Raw genomic sequence first — 20,231 nt, 5'->3', positions numbered from 1 at the left:
GACCCGGTCGGTTCCGTCGACCCGGTCGGTACGGCAGGTTCCGTCGACCCGGTCGGTTCCGTCGACCCGGTCGGTTCGGCAGGTTCCGTCGACCCGGTCGGTTCGGCAGGTTCCGTCGACCCGGCAGGTTCCGTCGACCCGGTCGGTTCCGGCGACCCGGCTGGTCCCGGCAACCCGGCTGGTCCAGCTGGCGGCTTAGGAATGCCGGCCGCCCGAGCCGACCTCATCGGGGTATCCGCCAGTTTGGAGACCAGCCGGTTAGCACGGACCTCAGCCGAGCTCGCCGGTACGGTAGCCATGGGAACTGGCTCAATCACGGATGTGCACGGGACTGGTCTGGGCGGAGGCACTGTGGAGCATTCGGGCGTCCGTGGCTGATTCCACTCTGTGGCCCACGGATCCCGATGCTTGCTGCCCCCCCCCAAAAAATACTTACGGCCGGCTTCCGTCTCTACAGTGCTCACGCTCAGCGTGGACCCGTCCAGGAGCAACGCCAAGTTGACGAACTCCGAGAATGTCTTTATTTCTCTGGTAGACGGCATCAAATACCGCAGGATCTCCCTTAGTCCGTGCTTAAAAATGTCTTTGAGCGCCTTCTCATCGAAGTTGACCTCGTTGCACAGGTCCAAGAATACCTCCGTGTACTCCTCAACTGGGGCGTCCTCCTGACGTAGGCAAAACAGGAGTTCTGCTGGATCCATGTGGGGTTGGTCGTTCTGTCACGATGTGACACGGTGAAACAAAAGCGGGTGAGGATCCAAACGCAGTTTAAGGTTTTTAATAAACAAAACACAAACAAACAGGCAGGCAGGCAGGCAACGCGGAACAAACAGGAAATGGGAACACGGACATGCACAGACCAACACGACCAACCACATTGAAGTGAACAGACAGAGTATATATGGTGAACGAGAACCAATCACAAAACAGAGACAGACAAGGACTAAGACAAAACACCTGGGGAAGAGAATGAATGTAATTAGTGTCCATGGTAACAGATAGGTGGGCGGGGTCAACAATTAACATCAGGGAGAGACGGCAGACAGAAACAAGGGGAAAACACAGACAGACACATTACACACACACACACACACACACACACACACACACACACACACACACACACACACAAAGCTATCTGCCAATAAAGTTTTTAATACTTTTTAAGTCTGATTGGTCAGAAGTGGTGATTAATAAATAATAAAGAAACATTATTAATAATTGTTTCTGTGGTAAAGCTCATTTACAGGGATTCTTATGGCCGACGCTCCACATAAACAGGATGTGAAAATGTGTGTAATTGTTGAAATAGTGACGATTCTGTGAAGTTTTGTGTCCTGACAATTCAGTGATAAAAGCCAAAAAGCCTAGTTCTTCAATTCTAAGGCAGTTCCACATCCAGCAATGGGCAGGCATACAGTATACAGCAACATCTCAGTATGAGATGAAAAATAATAGCTAAAGATCATCATCATCATCATCATCATCATCATCATCATCATCATCATCATCATCATCATCATCACTGTTATACTGTTTAGAAAAAAAATCAGTTGTTAGTGACCCTGCTAGTTTTTCCCTCCAAAACTTCTTTATCCCGAATAATGTAAAAAGTGCTTGTAAGTCTCTATGGATGAATACATTAACACTAGTTCACTACTGTAGATTACAGTGTTAGGATACAATCAACTAAAAACTGGTTCAGGGTTTTTTATTTTAATATACACATAAAAAAATAAAATAAAAGTGCTAGTTTAAGTGTTTCAGGAAGATGAAGGTCTTCACCCGTCGTTTAAAGATAGTCAGTGACTCGACTGTTCGGAAGATAGAATAGAACAGAAGCCTTTATTATCGCCAATATACATTACAGCGGAATTCTTTTCTTCACATACCGCCTCGGTGCCAGAACAGAGTCGAGTGTGTTCTGTTGAATGGTTATGATCCAGAGAGCGGTGTAGAAACAATCCTGTCACAGGATCACAGCATCCTTCCATGACTACACTGTATTGCATTAGATTCACAGAAGCTAAAATGCTCATTGAGGTAAGACGGGCCTCGACCTTCACCTGCTTCACCAGGCGTTTACTATCTGTGACCTTTGTGTCAAGTTCGTGTCTGTGTCCTGTTAAAGAAAACCTAAAATTTCTAAATTCTGTCTTGTCCATCTGTAACTGTATGTAGAAGCCTCAGTGACATTCAGTACTGAATTATCAAAATGAACTGAAGATCACACAATCATTACACACCCAAAGATTATCAAGAAGAAGACTGAATTCTTGGATTCTGAATGTCTTAATTTTCACAAGTTTGTCATGTGAAAGGTTTCTCTCTTGCAACAAAGCCAAATAACTTCTGTTTGTCTACACGCCAGACTTCTGTTTTAAACACTTATAGCTATCCATTAAATTGTGTCTCACACTTCTGTGTGTAAGTATTTACACATGTAATGAATTATTTTTATAGTCGTAAATGTTTATAGGTTCGAAATTGTATGTTACATGTTTAAAGGATGTGCGATGGATCGGTTGTTTTGATTTATCTTTGTAATCCATCTTCAGCTCGACTGGAGGAAGTGAAGAAATGAGGGGGCATGTCTAACAGGGGGAGGGGAAACTCTGACTTTCTATTATAAAAACGAGCCACTAAACTTAATGCAGGCAAATTTGCTGTTAGAGAGACAGAGAAGATAACCGAGCTTCACACACCTGCTGAGAACATCAAGATGAATCGTCTGTTTCTGGTCCTGGGCTTCGTCCTGATCATGGCGCTCTACTCAGACGCTACCCGTGAGTTTATTACACAATTTTAAATGAAGCTGTACAACATTAGTTGTGTAAATTGAAAAATAAAACTGCATCCTGTTTATGAGGAGCATTAAAAGTATACAGTCGAAATCACTTTGCACATTTAGTGTAAGAGTCAAAAAAATTCTAAAAATTAAAAAAAAATGTATATACTTTTTAATATAAAAAAACTCTAAAAATTAATTTTGCCTGACATTTTGATAATGATAGAATTAGAATAATGATTAATCAATAATCAAACATGCATTACAGTTTATTATTCAGTAGAAGTATTTTATTATCATTACTACTCATAATAATAATAATAATAATAATAATAATAATAATAATAATAATAATAATAATAATAATACTTTAAGAAGGTTATGTTCCCTGAATGGAATTTCTTTTTGACTAAAATAAATAAATTTTACACTTTGTCTGAACCTTGTTTGTTTTTAGCTATGGGCCCGAACCCTGAGGACTGCTGTTTCACCTTCTTCAATGGCAATATTCCTTCCAAAAACATCTTGAATGTTAAAAAGACTGGATCACACTGTCCAGAGCAAGGCTTCATGTGAGTATCTGACAATGAAAAAACATGAAATTACATCTATTTCTAAATAAGAGGAGAGTAATGAGATTGTGTTGATGTGTGTGTTTGTGTGTTTCAGTATTACTACTCCTAGAATGTCCGGCCTGTGTGTTCGTGAAGTCGCCGTCTTAGAGCAAGAAGAATCTTAATGCTGCAACTGAGATGCAACACACGCACACGCACACACACACACACACACACACACACACACACACACACACACACACACACACACACACACACACACACACACACACAGAGGCTTCATGAAATAAAACCTTTATAAAAAGCCATTTCTTCACCATTTATTATGATGCTTAATGTTGTTATTGTTGCTTAATGCAGTGCAGATTCAAATAAAGTTATTATGGCACCACTGAGTGAACTGCATGATTTATTAACACAAAGATTTTATTGTGAAGTGAGAAAATGTCTAAAAATAAAACGTTAAAAGATTTTAAGGAAGATTGTGAGTTCAAATCGCAACCATATGGAAAGCAATACAGTGCTTAGTGAGTTAATGACAAACTGGGAATTGGTTGCTGATCATTTTTTAGCCATTTGTAGGAGAGTTTTTGGTAGAGAGAGGAGGGGGGGGGGGGTTGTTAGGTATGACTGTAATCAGGTGATGGACAATGTAAATTATGTATAAAGTGCAGACAGAGACTCGGATAATACTAGCTATGACATTATAACTAAAAGGCTAGAACCAGAAGGTGGCACAGACATGAGGGCTTCCTGGGATGTAAAGCGTCCCACCGCTCCATAGTCTGCAAACCTGCGCAAATTGTGAGGATGGTAAGGAGACAACATCCAGACACCCCAGTTCACCAAACACTCAATGCCCATGAACCCCCCCAGATCTGCTCCTTTACCTATGGAATCTATTCATAAAAAGCTAAACTAAACAAATGTGTTTTTAGCCTGGACTTAAACACTGAGACTGTGTCTGAGTCCCAAACACTAATTGAAGTCTGTTCCATAACTGTGGGGTTCTGTAAGAAAAAGCTCTGCCTCCTGCTGGAGACTTTTGTACTTGAGATACTACCAAATATCCTGCACCTTTTGATCAAAGTAGGCATGACAGATCATAGAAAACAAAACAAAAAATAACTCAGGTACTGTGGCGCGAGACCATTAAATGCTTTATAGGTTAATAACAGTATTTTATAGTCAATGTGAAACTTGACTGCATGGGAGACAATGCAGTGACGATAAGATGGGGGTGATGTGTGTCATAGCTTGAGTTAGAGATCGTATAGGGAAATCTATGTATGTTCTAGATCTTTAGCACAGTCACTGATGCGGTGAAATAAAGAGATTCATGTAGATGTATAGAGGAGGAGCCAAATCTGCTGTTAGTAGGAAAGATTTAATCAAATTAGGTTGTAGAGAGAGAAAAGAGATCAGAGCATCACTCACCTGCTGAGAACATCAAGATGAATCGTGTGTTTCTGGTCCTGGGCTTCGTCCTGATCATGGCGCTCTACTCAGATGCTAACTGTGAGTTTATTACACAGTTTTTTATGAACAATAAGATACAATTAATTATATAGTAGAGCTAAAAATAGTTTGTATACACACACACACACACACACACACACACACACACACACACACACACACACACACACACACACACACACACACACACACACACACAATGTATTGAGATAGATTTGATGTATACACACCTACATTCACTGGGAATTTTATCACACATTTAGATTATTTGTAATCATTAACTGAAGGATTAATTCATTTTTCTGATGTGCATTTTATTGTGTTTTGATTAAATTGGACTGAAAAACCTGATCTGTCTCTCACTCAGTAGAAGCTATGAAAGTTATGGGAGAAGTCGAGCCTTGCTGTTTCAGCTACTTCATTGGAAAAATTCCTCCCAAACAAATCCTGCAGGTTAATCCGACAGGCTCACACTGTCCACAGAAAGGTTTCATGTGAGTATCTGACAATCACTGTTTTATTACATGATTTATTATATCAAAAAATGATTTCTAAATGAGATGAGAGTAGAGGAAATTGTACTGATGTGTGTGTGTGTGTGTGTGTGTCTGTCTGTGTTTTTGTGTGTTTCAGTGTTACTACTCCTAAATATCCCAATCTGTGTGTTCGTGAAGTCATCATCAATGGACAACGCATTACACCTTAAGGCTGCAGCTCAAATCACACTGCAACAAACAGATACATTAACACACACACACTCACACACACACACACACACACACACACACACACACACACACACACACACACACACACACACACACACATGAATGCACGCATGCACACAATCACACACATACACACAGAAACACACACTTATTTACTAAAGTTTAAGCTTAGCCATTTCTTCACCGCATTTGTCAACCATTTATTATGATGCTTAATGTTGTTATTGTTGCTTAATGCAGTGCAGATTCAAATAAAGTTATCATTGCACCACAGACTGAATTGCATGATTTATTAACACAAAGATTTTATTGTGATGTGAGAAAATGTCTAAAAATAAAACTTTAAATGATTTTAAGGAAGACTGTGAATTTAAATCCCAACCATATGGTAGCCATCAAACAGGTCAGGAGCAAAGGCCAAGGGAACCAAACTGAGCAAACTGACAGGGAGGGAGGGATTATACCCTGTGTGCCCTGTTAATCACAGTGAAAACTGACAATCACAGGCTCATGATCTCATGACTGCTTTCTATCTGAGGGTGTTTTGCTGTACTGTGATGCAACATGAGCAGCAGATCAAAAACAATTGTGGTTGGTTGGTTTCCTGTGTCTCAGAAGAAGACAATTTAGCTAAAGTGTGATGGGGAGAGCAGGCTGGTGGGTGGGAACTGGGAACAGGTGACCAAATGGGGAAATACACTGGGAATAATAATTAAATGCTGTATGGATCGTTATGCAAAAAAAAAAGTACAATGCGAGAATACCAGAATGGAAAAAGAAAGCAATACAGTGCTTAGTGTTAATAGCAAACATGGGTTTGGTTGGTGATCATTTTTAAGCCATTTGAAGGACAGATTTTGGTGGGGGGAGGTTGGAGTGTTAGGTATGATTGTAATCAGGTGATGGACAATGTAAAATAAGTATAAAGTGCAGACAGGGACTCGGGCTATGACTAGCTATGGCAGCATACCTTAAAGGCTAGAGCCAGAAGGTGACACAGACATGAGGGCTTCCTGGGATGTAAAACGTCCCACCACTCCACAGTCTGCAAACCTGAGCAACTTGTGAAGGTGGTAAGGAGACAATATCCAGACATCCCAGTTTACATTTACATTTACATTTACAGCATTTGGAAGATGCCCTTGTCCAGAGAGACGTAGATAACTGCTTAAATATCTATCACTGGATACATTAATGCTGGTTCACTAGGTTACATACTTAAGATACAATGCGTTTAAAACATTGTTCTAAGTCACAATGAAAAGGTTTCAAAGGTTTATATATATATATATATATAAATGCAACAAATAGGGAAAGAAGTGCTAGTTGAAGTGTATAAGTAGGAATAAGTAGGTCTTCAACCGCCGTATGAAAATAGCCAGTGACTCAGCTGTCCGGACCCCTAGGGGAAGTTCATTCCACCACCTTGGTGCCAAAACAGAGAAGAGTCTTGTAGTATACTTGCCTCTTACCCTGAGAGATGGTGGAACCAGTCGAGCAGTGCTGGTAGATCGGAGAGTGCGGGGTGCAGTGTGAGGAGCGATGAGGGCTTTGAGGTAAGAAGGAGCTGGTCCGTTTTTGGCTTTGTAGGCCAGCATCAGTGTTTTAAATCTGATGCTTGCAGCTACCGGAAGCCAGTGGAGGGATTGCAGCAGCGGGGTGGTATGCAAGAGATTTGGCAGGTTGAAAACAAGCCATGCAGCTGCATTTTGGATCATTTGCAGAGAACAAATTGTGTTCAGAGGTAGACCTGCAAGCAGTGCATTGCAATAATCCAGTCTTGAAATGACAAGAGACTGAAAAAGTACCTGAGCAGCCTGTGTGGACAAAAATGGCAGAATCTTTCTAATGTTGTAGAGAAGAAAGCGATATGTCACATTAGCAACATGAGAGAAAAAGGACAGTTGATTGTCCACGGTTACCCCAAGGTTGTGAGCTGGGGCTGAAGAGGAGATCAGATAGTTGTGCAGGGATATAGCAATTTCATGACCTGAGGATGAATCACCTGATGATCAGCAGTTCAGTTTTGCTAGGATTGAGCTTTAACCGATGAGCAGTCATCCATGATGAAATTTCTGCCAGACATGCTGAGATCCGGTCAGAAGCTGTGGCATCTGAGGGTGGGAAAGAGAAGATAAATTGTGTATCATCAGCATAGCAGTGGTAAGACAACCCATGTGATGAAATAACTTCACCAAGAGAGTGAGTATACAGGGAGAAAAGATGAAGATAAAGTACTGAGCCCTGTGGGACACCAGTGGAGAGTCTGCGTGGAGCAGATGTCACTCCCCTCCATGTTACCTGATATGGGCAACAATCCAGGTAGGAAGCAAACCATTCCCAAGGTGATCCGCAAATCCCAAGACTCTTGAGGGTGGATAAGAGAGTCTTGTGGTTGACCGTATCAAACGCTGCTGAAAGGTCAAGGAGGATAAGGACGGATAACAGTTTGGCTGATCTAGCAACATGTACTGTAGGTTTTCAGAGACATCCAAAAGGGCTGTCTCTGTGGAATGAGCTGCTTTAAAGCCAGACTGGTTGGGATCTTGGAGGTTGTTCTGTGAGAGAGAGAGTTGGTACCTTCCCAGATGCTATGGATCTATTGATGATAGTGGTAAAGAAGGGCAGAAAGTCTTGCGAGATGGTCTTGAGCATAGTGGAAGGGAGTGGATCCAATGGGCAGGTGGTAGGATTGCAAGAATGGATGAGTTATAAAATCATTTCTGCCGCTACAGTTGAGAAACGTGACAACAAAGGAGTAGGGAAATCCAGACTGTGAAATTTATGTGCAGTTGGGGCAGAAGTGAAGGTCCTGCAGATTTCCTCAATCTTCTCCTGGTAGAAAGAAGCAAAGTCTTCTTGAGGCCAGGGAGGATGAAGAAGGTGGAGCCGGGGGGTTGAGTAGAGAAGAGATGATGTTGTGGAATTTCCGAGGGTCATGTGAGGAAGCTTCAAGGTTTTCCTTGTAGAAGGAAGTCTTGGCAGAAGTCACATCTGAGGAGAACTTGACAAGAAGTGTTCGGTAAAAATCAAGATCTGCATCAAGTTGTGATTTCTTCCACTTTCTTGTTGATGATCTTAGCTCTCTTCAATTGTTGCCCAGCACATCTGAAAGCCAAGGAGCAGAACAAGATGTTTTCTTGGGTTTAGTGAACATAGGGCAGAGGGAGTCCATAGTTGAGGAAAGAGATGATAGGAAAGTATCTGTGGCTGAGTCCAAGGGTAATGAGGAAAAAGACTCAGGATCAGGAAGGGAAGAAAGAGTGCCAGAAGCTGCAGAAAAAGGGGGGAGAGTGAAGGTTGCGGCGAGTAAGAGCCAGAGGGTGTAGTGGGATGTGTAGTGGGGTAGCAGTCACGTCTGTAGCTGGAGAAGGACAGGTGAAAACCAGGTCCAGGACATTGCCTCCTTTGTGTGTGGGGATGTAGCTGTTGAGTGTGAAGGTGAATGAGTTGAGAAGCGTCCCGACTGCACTTACATCTCAGAGTATGGATTCCACTACACCTTCGTTGTCACATTTCTCAACTGTGGCAGCAGAAGAGATTTTACAACTCATCCAGTCCTGCAATCCTACCACCTGCCCATTGGATCCACTCCCCACCACTAGACCGCTCCAGACCATCTCGCAAGACCTTTTGCCCTTTATTTCCATTACCGTCAATAGATCCATAGCATCTGGTCAAATGAGAAAGAACAGAGCAGATCATTTAACACCTCCTGAGAACATGAAGAGCAGCTCTGTGACTTTTTGCTTGGGCCTCGTCATCATCATGGCACTTTACTCTAGTGCAATCCGTGAGTATTTTATGTAGCTACACACCATGGGGTATTTACTCTGATGTTTATTAAGAGCTGTATTTACAATTAAGTGAGTATTTGATGCTAGTTTGTTTTTAACATTCCCTTTTCAGTCACACCTACCTTTTCTTCATATATGAATATATTGAATAAAAAAATAAATAATGTATATATATTAATTTAATTTACACATATATAATTAAATATACAAACATACAAAGAATAAAAAAATTTTTTGTTTGTATATATTCATAAAAAGATTTAATGAGTAACATTTAAAGAATTGTAGTTAATGTATAATCAATACACTATGAGCATAAAGTAATATAAATAATAATTTATAAATTAATTAATAATAAAGTAATTAATTATACTTATGAAATAAAAACATTTATTATTTACATATTTTTTATATATTTAAATAATAAATATATTATATTTTATAATATTTACATTGAATTTAAATTACTAGTAGCATGATGATTAAATGTCCCTCAAGTGAAATAAATAAAGGACGAATCACTTGAAGAACAAAACAGATCAAATATACGACATGGTATGATAAGTGTTTATCAATTCGGATCATTACTATATATTATTTTTGATTAACTGAGCTGTTAATCTTGTGTGTTTCTCACTCAGCTCATAGCTTTGATACCAGACCGTGCTGTTTCAATTTCCAAGAAAAAATAATTAATCCTAAAGGAATCCTGAAAGTGATGAAGACAGACTCACGCTGTTCAAAGCAAGGCTTCATGTGAGTTTCAGCCTGTAGACGTTAAAGACATGCGTTACTCTTTAACTCATTTCACTCTGAATGATCTGTTATAAGACTCGGCTGATCTGTGTGTTTGTCTCTCTGTGTGTTTCAGTGTTAAGATGCTTAAGAGGGATGTGTGTGTCCTGGAAAACCCCCAAAAATAAATGAAAACTACTAAAATCGAATCGAACAAACTTTATTAATGGAACAAACTGTTGATGCTTAATGAATAAAAATGCAATAATGATATAACAATTTTATAAAATGAAACTATTAATTAATGACTGATTAATTTATTTTAAATAGCACCGTGTAACCCTGTGTAACAACACACACACACACACACACACACACACACACACACACACACACTGTCACGATGTGACACGGTGAAACAAAAGCGGGTGAGGATCCAAACGCAGTTTAAGGTTTTTAATAAACAAAACACAAACAAACAGGCAGGCAACGCGGAACAAACAGGCAACGGGAACACGGACATGCACACACCAACACGACCAACCACATTGAAGTGAACAGACAGAGTATATATGGTGAACGAGAACCAATCACAAAACAGAGACAGACAAGGACTAAGACAAAACACCTGGGGAAGAGAATGAATGTAATTAGTGTCCATGGTAACAGATAGGTGGACGGGGTCAACAATTAACATCAGGGAGAGACGGCAGACAGAAACAAGGGGAAAACACAGACAGACACATTACAGAGCCCCCCCCCTACGAGCGGCTTCCAGACGCTCCCAAGTCCACAAAACCCAGTTCAGGCGGGTGGTGCGAAGGCGCAACCAGGGGGGGAGGGCGGGTCGGGTTCGTGCAGTGGTGGCGCCTGCCGAGCAGGAGGCCGGAGCGGCGCCAGCCGAGCCGGAGGCCGGGGCGGCGCCGGCAGAGCCGGAGGCCGGGGCGGCGCCGGCAGAGCCGGAGGCCGGGGCGGCGCCGGCAGAGCAGGAGGCCAGGGCGGCGCCGGATGCAGAGCCGGAGGCCGGGGCGGCGCCGGCAGAGCCGGAGGCCGGGGCGGCGCCGGCAGAGCAGGAGGCCGGGGCGGCGCCGGCAGAGCAGGAGGCCGGGGCGGCGCCGGGAGAACAGGAGGCCGGGGCGGCGCCGGGAGAACAGGAGGCCGGGGCGGCGCCGGGAGAACAGGAGGCCGGGGCGGCGCCGGGAGAACAGGAGGCCGGGGCGGCGCCGGGAGAACAGGAGGCCGGGGCGGCGCCGGGAGAACAGGAGGCCAGGGCGGCGCCGGAGGCAGAGCCAGAGACCAGAGCAGGACCGGAGACCAGGGTGGTGCTGGAGGCGGAGCCAGAGACCAGAGCAGGACCGGGGACCAGGGTGGTGCTGGAGGCGGAGCCAGAGACCAGAGCAGGACCGGAGACCAGGGTGGTGCTGGAGGCGGAGCCGGAGGCCGGAACGGAGTTGGCAGCCAGGGTGGTGCTTTGGGCCTATGAACAGGGACAGGAGGTAGAAGGGCTGGCAAGTCCAGCGAAGCAAAACACAGGAAAACAGAAACATGCATAGGTTCAGGCCAGGCAGAGAGTTCAGGTAGTTTGGGTGTCATGACGTCGACCGCGTCCTCTGACTCAGTCATTTCGGTCGACCCGGCCGATTCGGCTGGTTCCGTCAGCTCGGCCGGTTCCGTCGACCCGGTCGGTTCGGCAGGTTCCATCGACCCGGCAGGTTCCGTCGACCCGGTCGGTTCCGTCGACCCGGTCGGCTCGGCAGGTTCCATCGACCCGGTCGGTTCCGTCGACCCGGTCGGCTCGGCAGGTTCGGCAGGTTCCATCGACCCGGTCGGTTCCGTTGACCTGGTCGGTTCGGCAGGTTCCGTCGACCCGGTCGGTTCAGCAGGTTCCGTCGACCCTGCAGGTTCCGTCGACCTGGTCGGTTCGGCAGGTTCCATCGACCCGGCAGGTTCCGTCGACCCTGCAGGTTCCGTCGACCCGGTCGGTTCGGCAGGTTCCATCGACCCGGCAGGTTCCGTCGACCCGGTCGGTTCCGTCGACCCGGTCGGCTCGGCAGGTTCGGCAGGTTCCATCGACCCGGTCGGTTCCGTCAACCCAGTCGGTTCGGCAGGTTCCGTCGACCCGGTCGGTTCAGCAGGTTCCGTCGACCCTGCAGGTTCCGTCGACCCGGTCGGTTCGGCAGGTTCCGTCGACCCTGCAGGTTCCGTCGACCCTGCAGGTTCCGTCGACCCGGTCGGTTCGGCAGGTTCCATCGACCCGGCAGGTTCCGTCGACCCGGTCGGTTCCGTCGACCCGGTCGGCTTGGCAGGTTCGGCAGGTTCCATCGACCCGGTCGGTTCCGTCAACCCAGTCGGTTCGGCAGGTTCCGTCGACCCGGTCGGTTCCGTCGACCCGGTCGGTACGGCAGGTTCCGTCGACCCGGTCGGTTCCGTCGACCCGGTCGGTTCGGCAGGTTCCGTCGACCCGGTCGGTTCGGCAGGTTCCGTCGACCCGGCAGGTTCCGTCGACCCGGTCGGTTCCGGCGACCCGGCTGGTCCCGGCAACCCGGCTGGTCCAGCTGGCGGCTTAGGAATGCCGGCCGCCCGAGCCGACCTCATCGGGGTATCCGCCAGTTTGGAGACCAGCCGGTTAGCACGGACCTCAGCCGAGCTCGCCGGTACGGTAGCCATGGGAACTGGCTCAATCACGGATGTGCACGGGACTGGTCTGGGCGGAGGCACTGTGGAGCATTCGGGCGTCCGTGGCTGATTCCACTCTGTGGCCCACGGATCCCGATGCTTGCTGCCCCCCCCCAAAAAATACTTACGGCCGGCTTCCGTCTCTACAGTGCTCACGCTCAGCGTGGACCCGTCCAGGAGCAACGCCAAGTTGACGAACTCCGAGAATGTCTTTATTTCTCTGGTAGACGGCATCAAATACCGCAGGATCTCCCTTAGTCCGTGCTTAAAAATGTCTTTGAGCGCCTTCTCATCGAAGTTGACCTCGTTGCACAGGTCCAAGAATACCTCCGTGTACTCCTCAACTGGGGCGTCCTCCTGACGTAGGCAAAACAGGAGTTCTGCTGGATCCATGTGGGGTTGGTCGTTCTGTCACGATGTGACACGGTGAAACAAAAGCGGGTGAGGATCCAAACGCAGTTTAAGGTTTTTAATAAACAAAACACAAACAAACAGGCAGGCAGGCAGGCAACGCGGAACAAACAGGAAATGGGAACACGGACATGCACAGACCAACACGACCAACCACATTGAAGTGAACAGACAGAGTATATATGGTGAACGAGAACCAATCACAAAACAGAGACAGACAAGGACTAAGACAAAACACCTGGGGAAGAGAATGAATGTAATTAGTGTCCATGGTAACAGATAGGTGGGCGGGGTCAACAATTAACATCAGGGAGAGACGGCAGACAGAAACAAGGGGAAAACACAGACAGACACATTACACACACACACACACACACACACACACACACACACACACACACACACACACACACAAAGCTATCTGCCAATAAAGTTTTTAATACTTTTTAAGTCTGATTGGTCAGAAGTGGTGATTAATAAATAATAAAGAAACATTATTAATAATTGTTTCTGTGGTAAAGCTCATTTACAGGGATTCTTATGGCCGACGCTCCACATAAACAGGATGTGAAAATGTGTGTAATTGTTGAAATAGTGACGATTCTGTGAAGTTTTGTGTCCTGACAATTCAGTGATAAAAGCCAAAAAGCCTAGTTCTTCAATTCTAAGGCAGTTCCACATCCAGCAATGGGCAGGCATACAGTATACAGCAACATCTCAGTATGAGATGAAAAATAATAGCTAAAGATCATCATCATCATCATCATCATCATCATCATCATCATCACTGTTATACTGTTTAGAAAAAAAATCAGTTGTTAGTGACCCTGCTAGTTTTTCCCTCCAAAACCTCTTTATCCCGAATAATGTAAAAAGTGCTTGTAAGTCTCTATGGATGAATACATTAACACTAGTTCACTACTGTAGATTACAGTGTTAGGATACAATCAACTAAAAACTGGTTCAGGGTTTTTTATTTTAATATACACATAAAAAAATAAAATAAAAGTGCTAGTTTAAGTGTTTCAGGAAGATGAAGGTCTTCACCCGTCGTTTAAAGATAGTCAGTGACTCGACTGTTCGGAAGATAGAATAGAACAGAAGCCTTTATTATCGCCAATATACATTACAGCGGAATTCTTTTCTTCACATACCGCCTCGGTGCCAGAACAGAGTCGAGTGTGTTCTGTTGAATGGTTATGATCCAGAGAGCGGTGTAGAAACAATCCTGTCACAGGATCACAGCATCCTTCCATGACTACACTGTATTGCATTAGATTCACAGAAGCTAAAATGCTCATTGAGGTAAGACGGGCCTCGACCTTCACCTGCTTCACCAGGCGTTTACTATCTGTGACCTTTGTGTCAAGTTCGTGTCTGTGTCCTGTTAAAGAAAACCTAAAATTTCTAAATTCTGTCTTGTCCATCTGTAACTGTATGTAGAAGCCTCAGTGACATTCAGTACTGAATTATCAAAATGAACTGAAGATCACACAATCATTACACACCCAAAGATTATCAAGAAGAAGACTGAATTCTTGGATTCTGAATGTCTTAATTTTCACAAGTTTGTCATGTGAAAGGTTTCTCTCTTGCAACAAAGCCAAATAACTTCTGTTTGTCTACACGCCAGACTTCTGTTTTAAACACTTATAGCTATCCATTAAATTGTGTCTCACACTTCTGTGTGTAAGTATTTACACATGTAATGAATTATTTTTATAGTCGTAAATGTTTATAGGTTCGAAATTGTATGTTACATGTTTAAAGGATGTGCGATGGATCGGTTGTTTTGATTTATCTTTGTAATCCATCTTCAGCTCGACTGGAGGAAGTGAAGAAATGAGGGGGCATGTCTAACAGGGGGAGGGGAAACTCTGACTTTCTATTATAAAAACGAGCCACTAAACTTAATGCAGGCAAATTTGCTGTTAGAGAGACAGAGAAGATAACCGAGCTTCACACACCTGCTGAGAACATCAAGATGAATCGTCTGTTTCTGGTCCTGGGCTTCGTCCTGATCATGGCGCTCTACTCAGACGCTACCCGTGAGTTTATTACACAATTTTAAATGAAGCTGTACAACATTAGTTGTGTAAATTGAAAAATAAAACTGCATCCTGTTTATGAGGAGCATTAAAAGTATACAGTCGAAATCACTTTGCACATTTAGTGTAAGAGTCAAAAAAATTCTAAAAATTAAAAAAAAATGTATATACTTTTTAATATAAAAAAACTCTAAAAATTAATTTTGCCTGACATTTTGATAATGATAGAATTAGAATAATGATTAATCAATAATCAAACATGCATTACAGTTTATTATTCAGTAGAAGTATTTTATTATCATTACTACTCATAATAATAATAATAATAATAATAATAATAATAATAATAATAATAATAATAATACTTTAAGAAGGTTATGTTCCCTGAATGGAATTTCTTTTTGACTAAAATAAATAAATTTTACACTTTGTCTGAACCTTGTTTGTTTTTAGCTATGGGCCCGAACCCTGAGGACTGCTGTTTCACCTTCTTCAATGGCAATATTCCTTCCAAAAACATCTTGAATGTTAAAAAGACTGGATCACACTGTCCAGAGCAAGGCTTCATGTGAGTATCTGACAATGAAAAAACATGAAATTACATCTATTTCTAAATAAGAGGAGAGTAATGAGATTGTGTTGATGTGTGTGTTTGTGTGTTTCAGTATTACTACTCCTAGAATGTCCGGCCTGTGTGTTCGTGAAGTCGCCGTCTTAGAGCAAGAAGAATCTTAATGCTGCAACTGAGATGCAACACACGCACACGCACACACACACACACACACACACACACACACACACACACACACACACACACACACACACACACACACACACACACACACACAGAGGCTTCATGAAATAAAACCTTTATAAAAAGCCATTTCTTCACCATTTATTATGATGCTTAATGTTGTTATTGTTGCTTAATGCAGTGCAGATTCAAATAAAGTTATTATGGCACCACTGAGTGAACTGCATGATTTATTAACACAAAGATTTTATTGTGAAGTGAGAAAATGTCTAAAAATAAAACGTTAAAAGATTTTAAGGAAGATTGTGAGTTCAAATCGCAACCATATGGAAAGCAATACAGTGCTTAGTGAGTTAATGACAAACTGGGAATTGGTTGCTGATCATTTTTTAGCCATTTGTAGGAGAGTTTTTGGTAGAGAGAGGAGGGGGGGGGGTTGTTAGGTATGACTGTAATCAGGTGATGGACAATGTAAATTATGTATAAAGTGCAGACAGAGACTCGGATAATACTAGCTATGACATTATAACTAAAAGGCTAGAACCAGAAGGTGGCACAGACATGAGGGCTTCCTGGGATGTAAAGCGTCCCACCGCTCCATAGTCTGCAAACCTGCGCAAATTGTGAGGATGGTAAGGAGACAACATCCAGACACCCCAGTTCACCAAACACTCAATGCCCATGAACCCCCCCAGATCTGCTCCTTTACCTATGGAATCTATTCATAAAAAGCTAAACTAAACAAATGTGTTTTTAGCCTGGACTTAAACACTGAGACTGTGTCTGAGTCCCAAACACTAATTGAAGTCTGTTCCATAACTGTGGGGTTCTGTAAGAAAAAGCTCTGCCTCCTGCTGGAGACTTTTGTACTTGAGATACTACCAAATATCCTGCACCTTTTGATCAAAGTAGGCATGACAGATCATAGAAAACAAAACAAAAAATAACTCAGGTACTGTGGCGCGAGACCATTAAATGCTTTATAGGTTAATAACAGTATTTTATAGTCAATGTGAAACTTGACTGCATGGGAGACAATGCAGTGACGATAAGATGGGGGTGATGTGTGTCATAGCTTGAGTTAGAGATCGTATAGGGAAATCTATGTATGTTCTAGATCTTTAGCACAGTCACTGATGCGGTGAAATGAAGGGATTCATGTAGATGTATAGAGGAGGAGCCAAATCTGCTGTTAGTAGGAAAGATTTAATCAAATTAGGTTGTAGAGAGAGAAAAGAGATCAGAGCATCACTCACCTGCTGAGAACATCAACATGAATCGTGTGTTTCTGGTCCTGGGCTTCGTCCTGATCATGGCGCTCTACTCAGATGCTAACTGTGAGTTTATTACACAGTTTTTTATGAACAATAAGATACAATTAATTATATAGTAGAGCTAAAAATAGTTTGTATACACACACACACACACACACACACACACACACACACACACACACACACACACACACACACACACACACACACACACACACACACAATGTATTGAGATAGATTTGATGTATACACACCTACATTCACTGGGAATTTTATCACACATTTAGATTATTTGTAATCATTAACTGAAGGATTAATTCATTTTTCTGATGTGCATTTTATTGTGTTTTGATTAAATTGGACTGAAAAACCTGATCTGTCTCTCACTCAGTAGAAGCTATGAAAGTTATGGGAGAAGTCGAGCCTTGCTGTTTCAGCTACTTCATTGGAAAAATTCCTCCCAAACAAATCCTGCAGGTTAATCCGACAGGCTCACACTGTCCACAGAAAGGTTTCATGTGAGTATCTGACAATCACTGTTTTATTACATGATTTATTATATCAAAAAATGATTTCTAAATGAGATGAGAGTAGAGGAAATTGTACTGATGTGTGTGTGTGTGTGTGTGTCTGTCTGTGTTTTTGTGTGTTTCAGTGTTACTACTCCTAAATATCCCAATCTGTGTGTTCGTGAAGTCATCATCAATGGACAACGCGTTACACCTTAAGGCTGCAGCTCAAATCACACTGCAACAAACAGATACATTAACACACACACACTCACACACACACACACACACACACACACACACACACACACACACATGAATGCACGCATGCACACAATCACACACATACACAAAGAAACACACACTTATTTACTAAAGTTTAAGCTTAGCCATTTCTTCACCACATTTGTCAACCATTTATTATGATGCTTAATGTTGTTATTGTTGCTTAATGCAGTGCAGATTCAAATAAAGTTATCATTGCACCACAGACTGAATTGCATGATTTATTAACACAAAGATTTTATTGTGATGTGAGAAAATGTCTAAAAATAAAACTTTAAATGATTTTAAGGAAGACTGTGAATTTAAATCCCAACCATATGGTAGCCATCAAACAGGTCAGGAGCAAAGTCCAAGGGAACCAAACTGAGCAAACCGACAGGGAGGGAGGGATTATACCCTGTGTGCCCTGTTAATCACAGTGAAAACTGACAATCACAGGCTCATGATCTCATGACTGCTTTCTATCTGAGTGTGTTTTGCTGTACTGTGATGCAACATGAGCAGCAGATCAAAAACAATTGTGGTTGGTTGGTTTCCTGTGTCTCAGAAGAAGACAATTTAGCTAAAGTGTGATGGGGAGAGCAGGCTGGTGGGTGGGAACTGGGAACAGGTGACCAAATGGGGAAATACACTGGGAATTAATAATAATTAAATGCTGTATGGATCGTTATGCAAAAAAAAAATACAATGCGAGAATACCAGAATGGAAAAAGAAAGCAATACAGTGCTTAGTGTTAATAGCAAACATGGGTTTGGTTGGTGATCATTTTTAAGCCATTTGAAGGACAGATTTTGGTGGGGGGAGGTTGGAGTGTTAGGTATGATTGTAATCAGGTGATGGACAATGTAAAATAAGTATAAAGTGCAGACAGGGACTCGGGCTATGACTAGCTATGGCAGCATACCTTAAAGGCTAGAGCCAGAAGGTGACACAGACATGAGGGCTTCCTGGGATGTAAAACGTCCCACCACTCCACAGTCTGCAAACCTGAGCAACTTGTGAAGGTGGTAAGGAGACAACATCCAGACATCCCAGTTTACATTTACATTTACATTTACAGCATTTGGAAGATGCCCTTGTCCAGAGAGACGTAGATAACTGCTTAAATATCTATCACTGGATACATTAATGCTGGTTCACTAGGTTACATACTTAAGATACAGTGCGTTTAAAACATTGTTCTAAGTCACAATGAAAAGGTTTCAAAGGTTTTTTATACATACATATATATATATATATATATATATATATATATATATATATATATATATATATATATATATATATATATAAATGCAAAAAATAGGGAAAGAAGTTCTAGTTGAAGTGCTTTCTGAATAAGTAGGTCTTCAACCGCCGTATGAAAATAGCCAGTGACTCAGCTGTCCGAAAGTTCATTCCACCACCTTGGTGCCAAAACAGAGAAGAGACTTGTAGAATACTTGCCTTTTACCCTGAGAGATGGTGGAACCAGTCGAGCAGTGCTGGTAGATCGGAGGTTGTGGGGTGCAGGGCTTTGAGTTAAGAGGGAGCTGGTCCATTTTTGGCTTTGTAGGCCAGCATCAGTGTTTTAAATCTGATGCATACAGTTACCGGAAGCCAGTGGAGGGATCGCAGCAGCGGGGTGGTATGCAAGAGATTTGGCAGGTTGAAAACAAGCCATGCAGCTGCATTTTGGATCATTTGCAGAGGACAAATTGCGTTCATAGGTAGACCTGCCAGCAGAGCATTGCAGTAATCCAGTCTAGAAATAACAAGAGACTGAACAAGTACCTGAGCAGTCTGTGTGGACAAAAATGGCCTCTTCTCTGTTCTGGCACCAAGGTGGTCCGGATAGCTGAGTCACTGGCTATTTTCAAGCTGCGGTTGAAGACCTACTTATTCAGGAAACACTTCAACTAGCACTTCTTTCCTTATTTTTTGCATTAAAAAAAAAAAAAACCTTTGACACTTTTTCATTGTAACTTTGAACAAATGTTTTAAACTCATGGTATCTTAAGTATGTAACCTAGTGAACCAGCATTAATGTATTCAATGTTAGAGATTAAAGCACTTATGTACGTCGCATAGTTGAAAGAGATGAGAGGAAAGTATCTGTGGCTGAGTCCAAGGGTAATGAGGAAAAAGTTTCAGGATCAGAAAGAGTAAAAAGAGTGCCAGAAGCTGCTCAA

The 20,231-nt window shown here is 42.9% G+C and overlaps 3 protein-coding genes and 2 long non-coding RNA genes across 6 annotated transcripts; all 5 read left to right on the top strand.

Annotated features, from left to right (window-relative positions):
- Positions 1-2,627: 2,627 nt before the first annotated feature.
- LOC113656599 (C-C motif chemokine 18-like) lies at positions 2,628-3,613 on the top strand. Its single transcript, XM_027167914.2, has 3 exons — positions 2,628-2,786; positions 3,246-3,360; positions 3,458-3,613. Exons 1-3 carry the CDS (start codon positions 2,723-2,725, stop codon positions 3,525-3,527), a joined length of 249 nt encoding a protein of 82 aa, XP_027023715.1. The 5' UTR covers positions 2,628-2,722; the 3' UTR covers positions 3,528-3,613.
- Positions 3,614-4,777: 1,164 nt separating this feature from the next.
- LOC113656600 (C-C motif chemokine 18-like) lies at positions 4,778-16,059 on the top strand. 2 transcript variants are annotated; one of them, XM_047802567.1, is made up of 3 exons: positions 4,778-4,881; positions 15,691-15,805; positions 15,903-16,059. In XM_047802567.1, the coding sequence occupies exons 1-3, from the start codon at positions 4,818-4,820 to the stop codon at positions 15,970-15,972; spliced, it is 249 nt and encodes an 82-aa protein (XP_047658523.1). In that variant the 5' UTR covers positions 4,778-4,817; the 3' UTR covers positions 15,973-16,059. The 2 variants fall into 2 exon arrangements, with proteins under 2 accessions (XP_047658523.1, XP_027023716.1); XM_027167915.2 differs by lacking the exon at positions 4,778-4,881 and adding an exon at positions 15,079-15,237.
- On the top strand, positions 5,210-5,841 carry LOC125139255. Its single transcript, XR_007138332.1, has 2 exons — positions 5,210-5,336; positions 5,476-5,841. It is a non-coding gene; the product is annotated as an uncharacterized LOC125139255 (long non-coding RNA).
- On the top strand, positions 9,256-10,382 carry LOC125139253. Its single transcript, XR_007138330.1, has 3 exons — positions 9,256-9,363; positions 10,009-10,123; positions 10,239-10,382. It is a non-coding gene; the product is annotated as an uncharacterized LOC125139253 (long non-coding RNA).
- Positions 16,060-17,230: 1,171 nt separating the features above from the next.
- On the top strand, positions 17,231-18,247 carry LOC125139252 (regakine-1-like). Its single transcript, XM_047802565.1, has 3 exons — positions 17,231-17,328; positions 17,657-17,783; positions 17,921-18,247. Exons 1-3 carry the CDS (start codon positions 17,265-17,267, stop codon positions 17,991-17,993), a joined length of 264 nt encoding a protein of 87 aa, XP_047658521.1. The 5' UTR covers positions 17,231-17,264; the 3' UTR covers positions 17,994-18,247.
- Positions 18,248-20,231: the final 1,984 nt, after the last annotated feature.

This window comes from Tachysurus fulvidraco, chromosome 17 (assembly GCF_022655615.1).
Source record: "Tachysurus fulvidraco isolate hzauxx_2018 chromosome 17, HZAU_PFXX_2.0, whole genome shotgun sequence".
Classification (NCBI taxonomy): Eukaryota; Metazoa; Chordata; class Actinopteri; order Siluriformes; family Bagridae; genus Tachysurus; species Tachysurus fulvidraco.
Note: the sequence above shows the minus strand (reverse complement) of the source record. Positions and strands in the feature narration are given on the sequence as shown.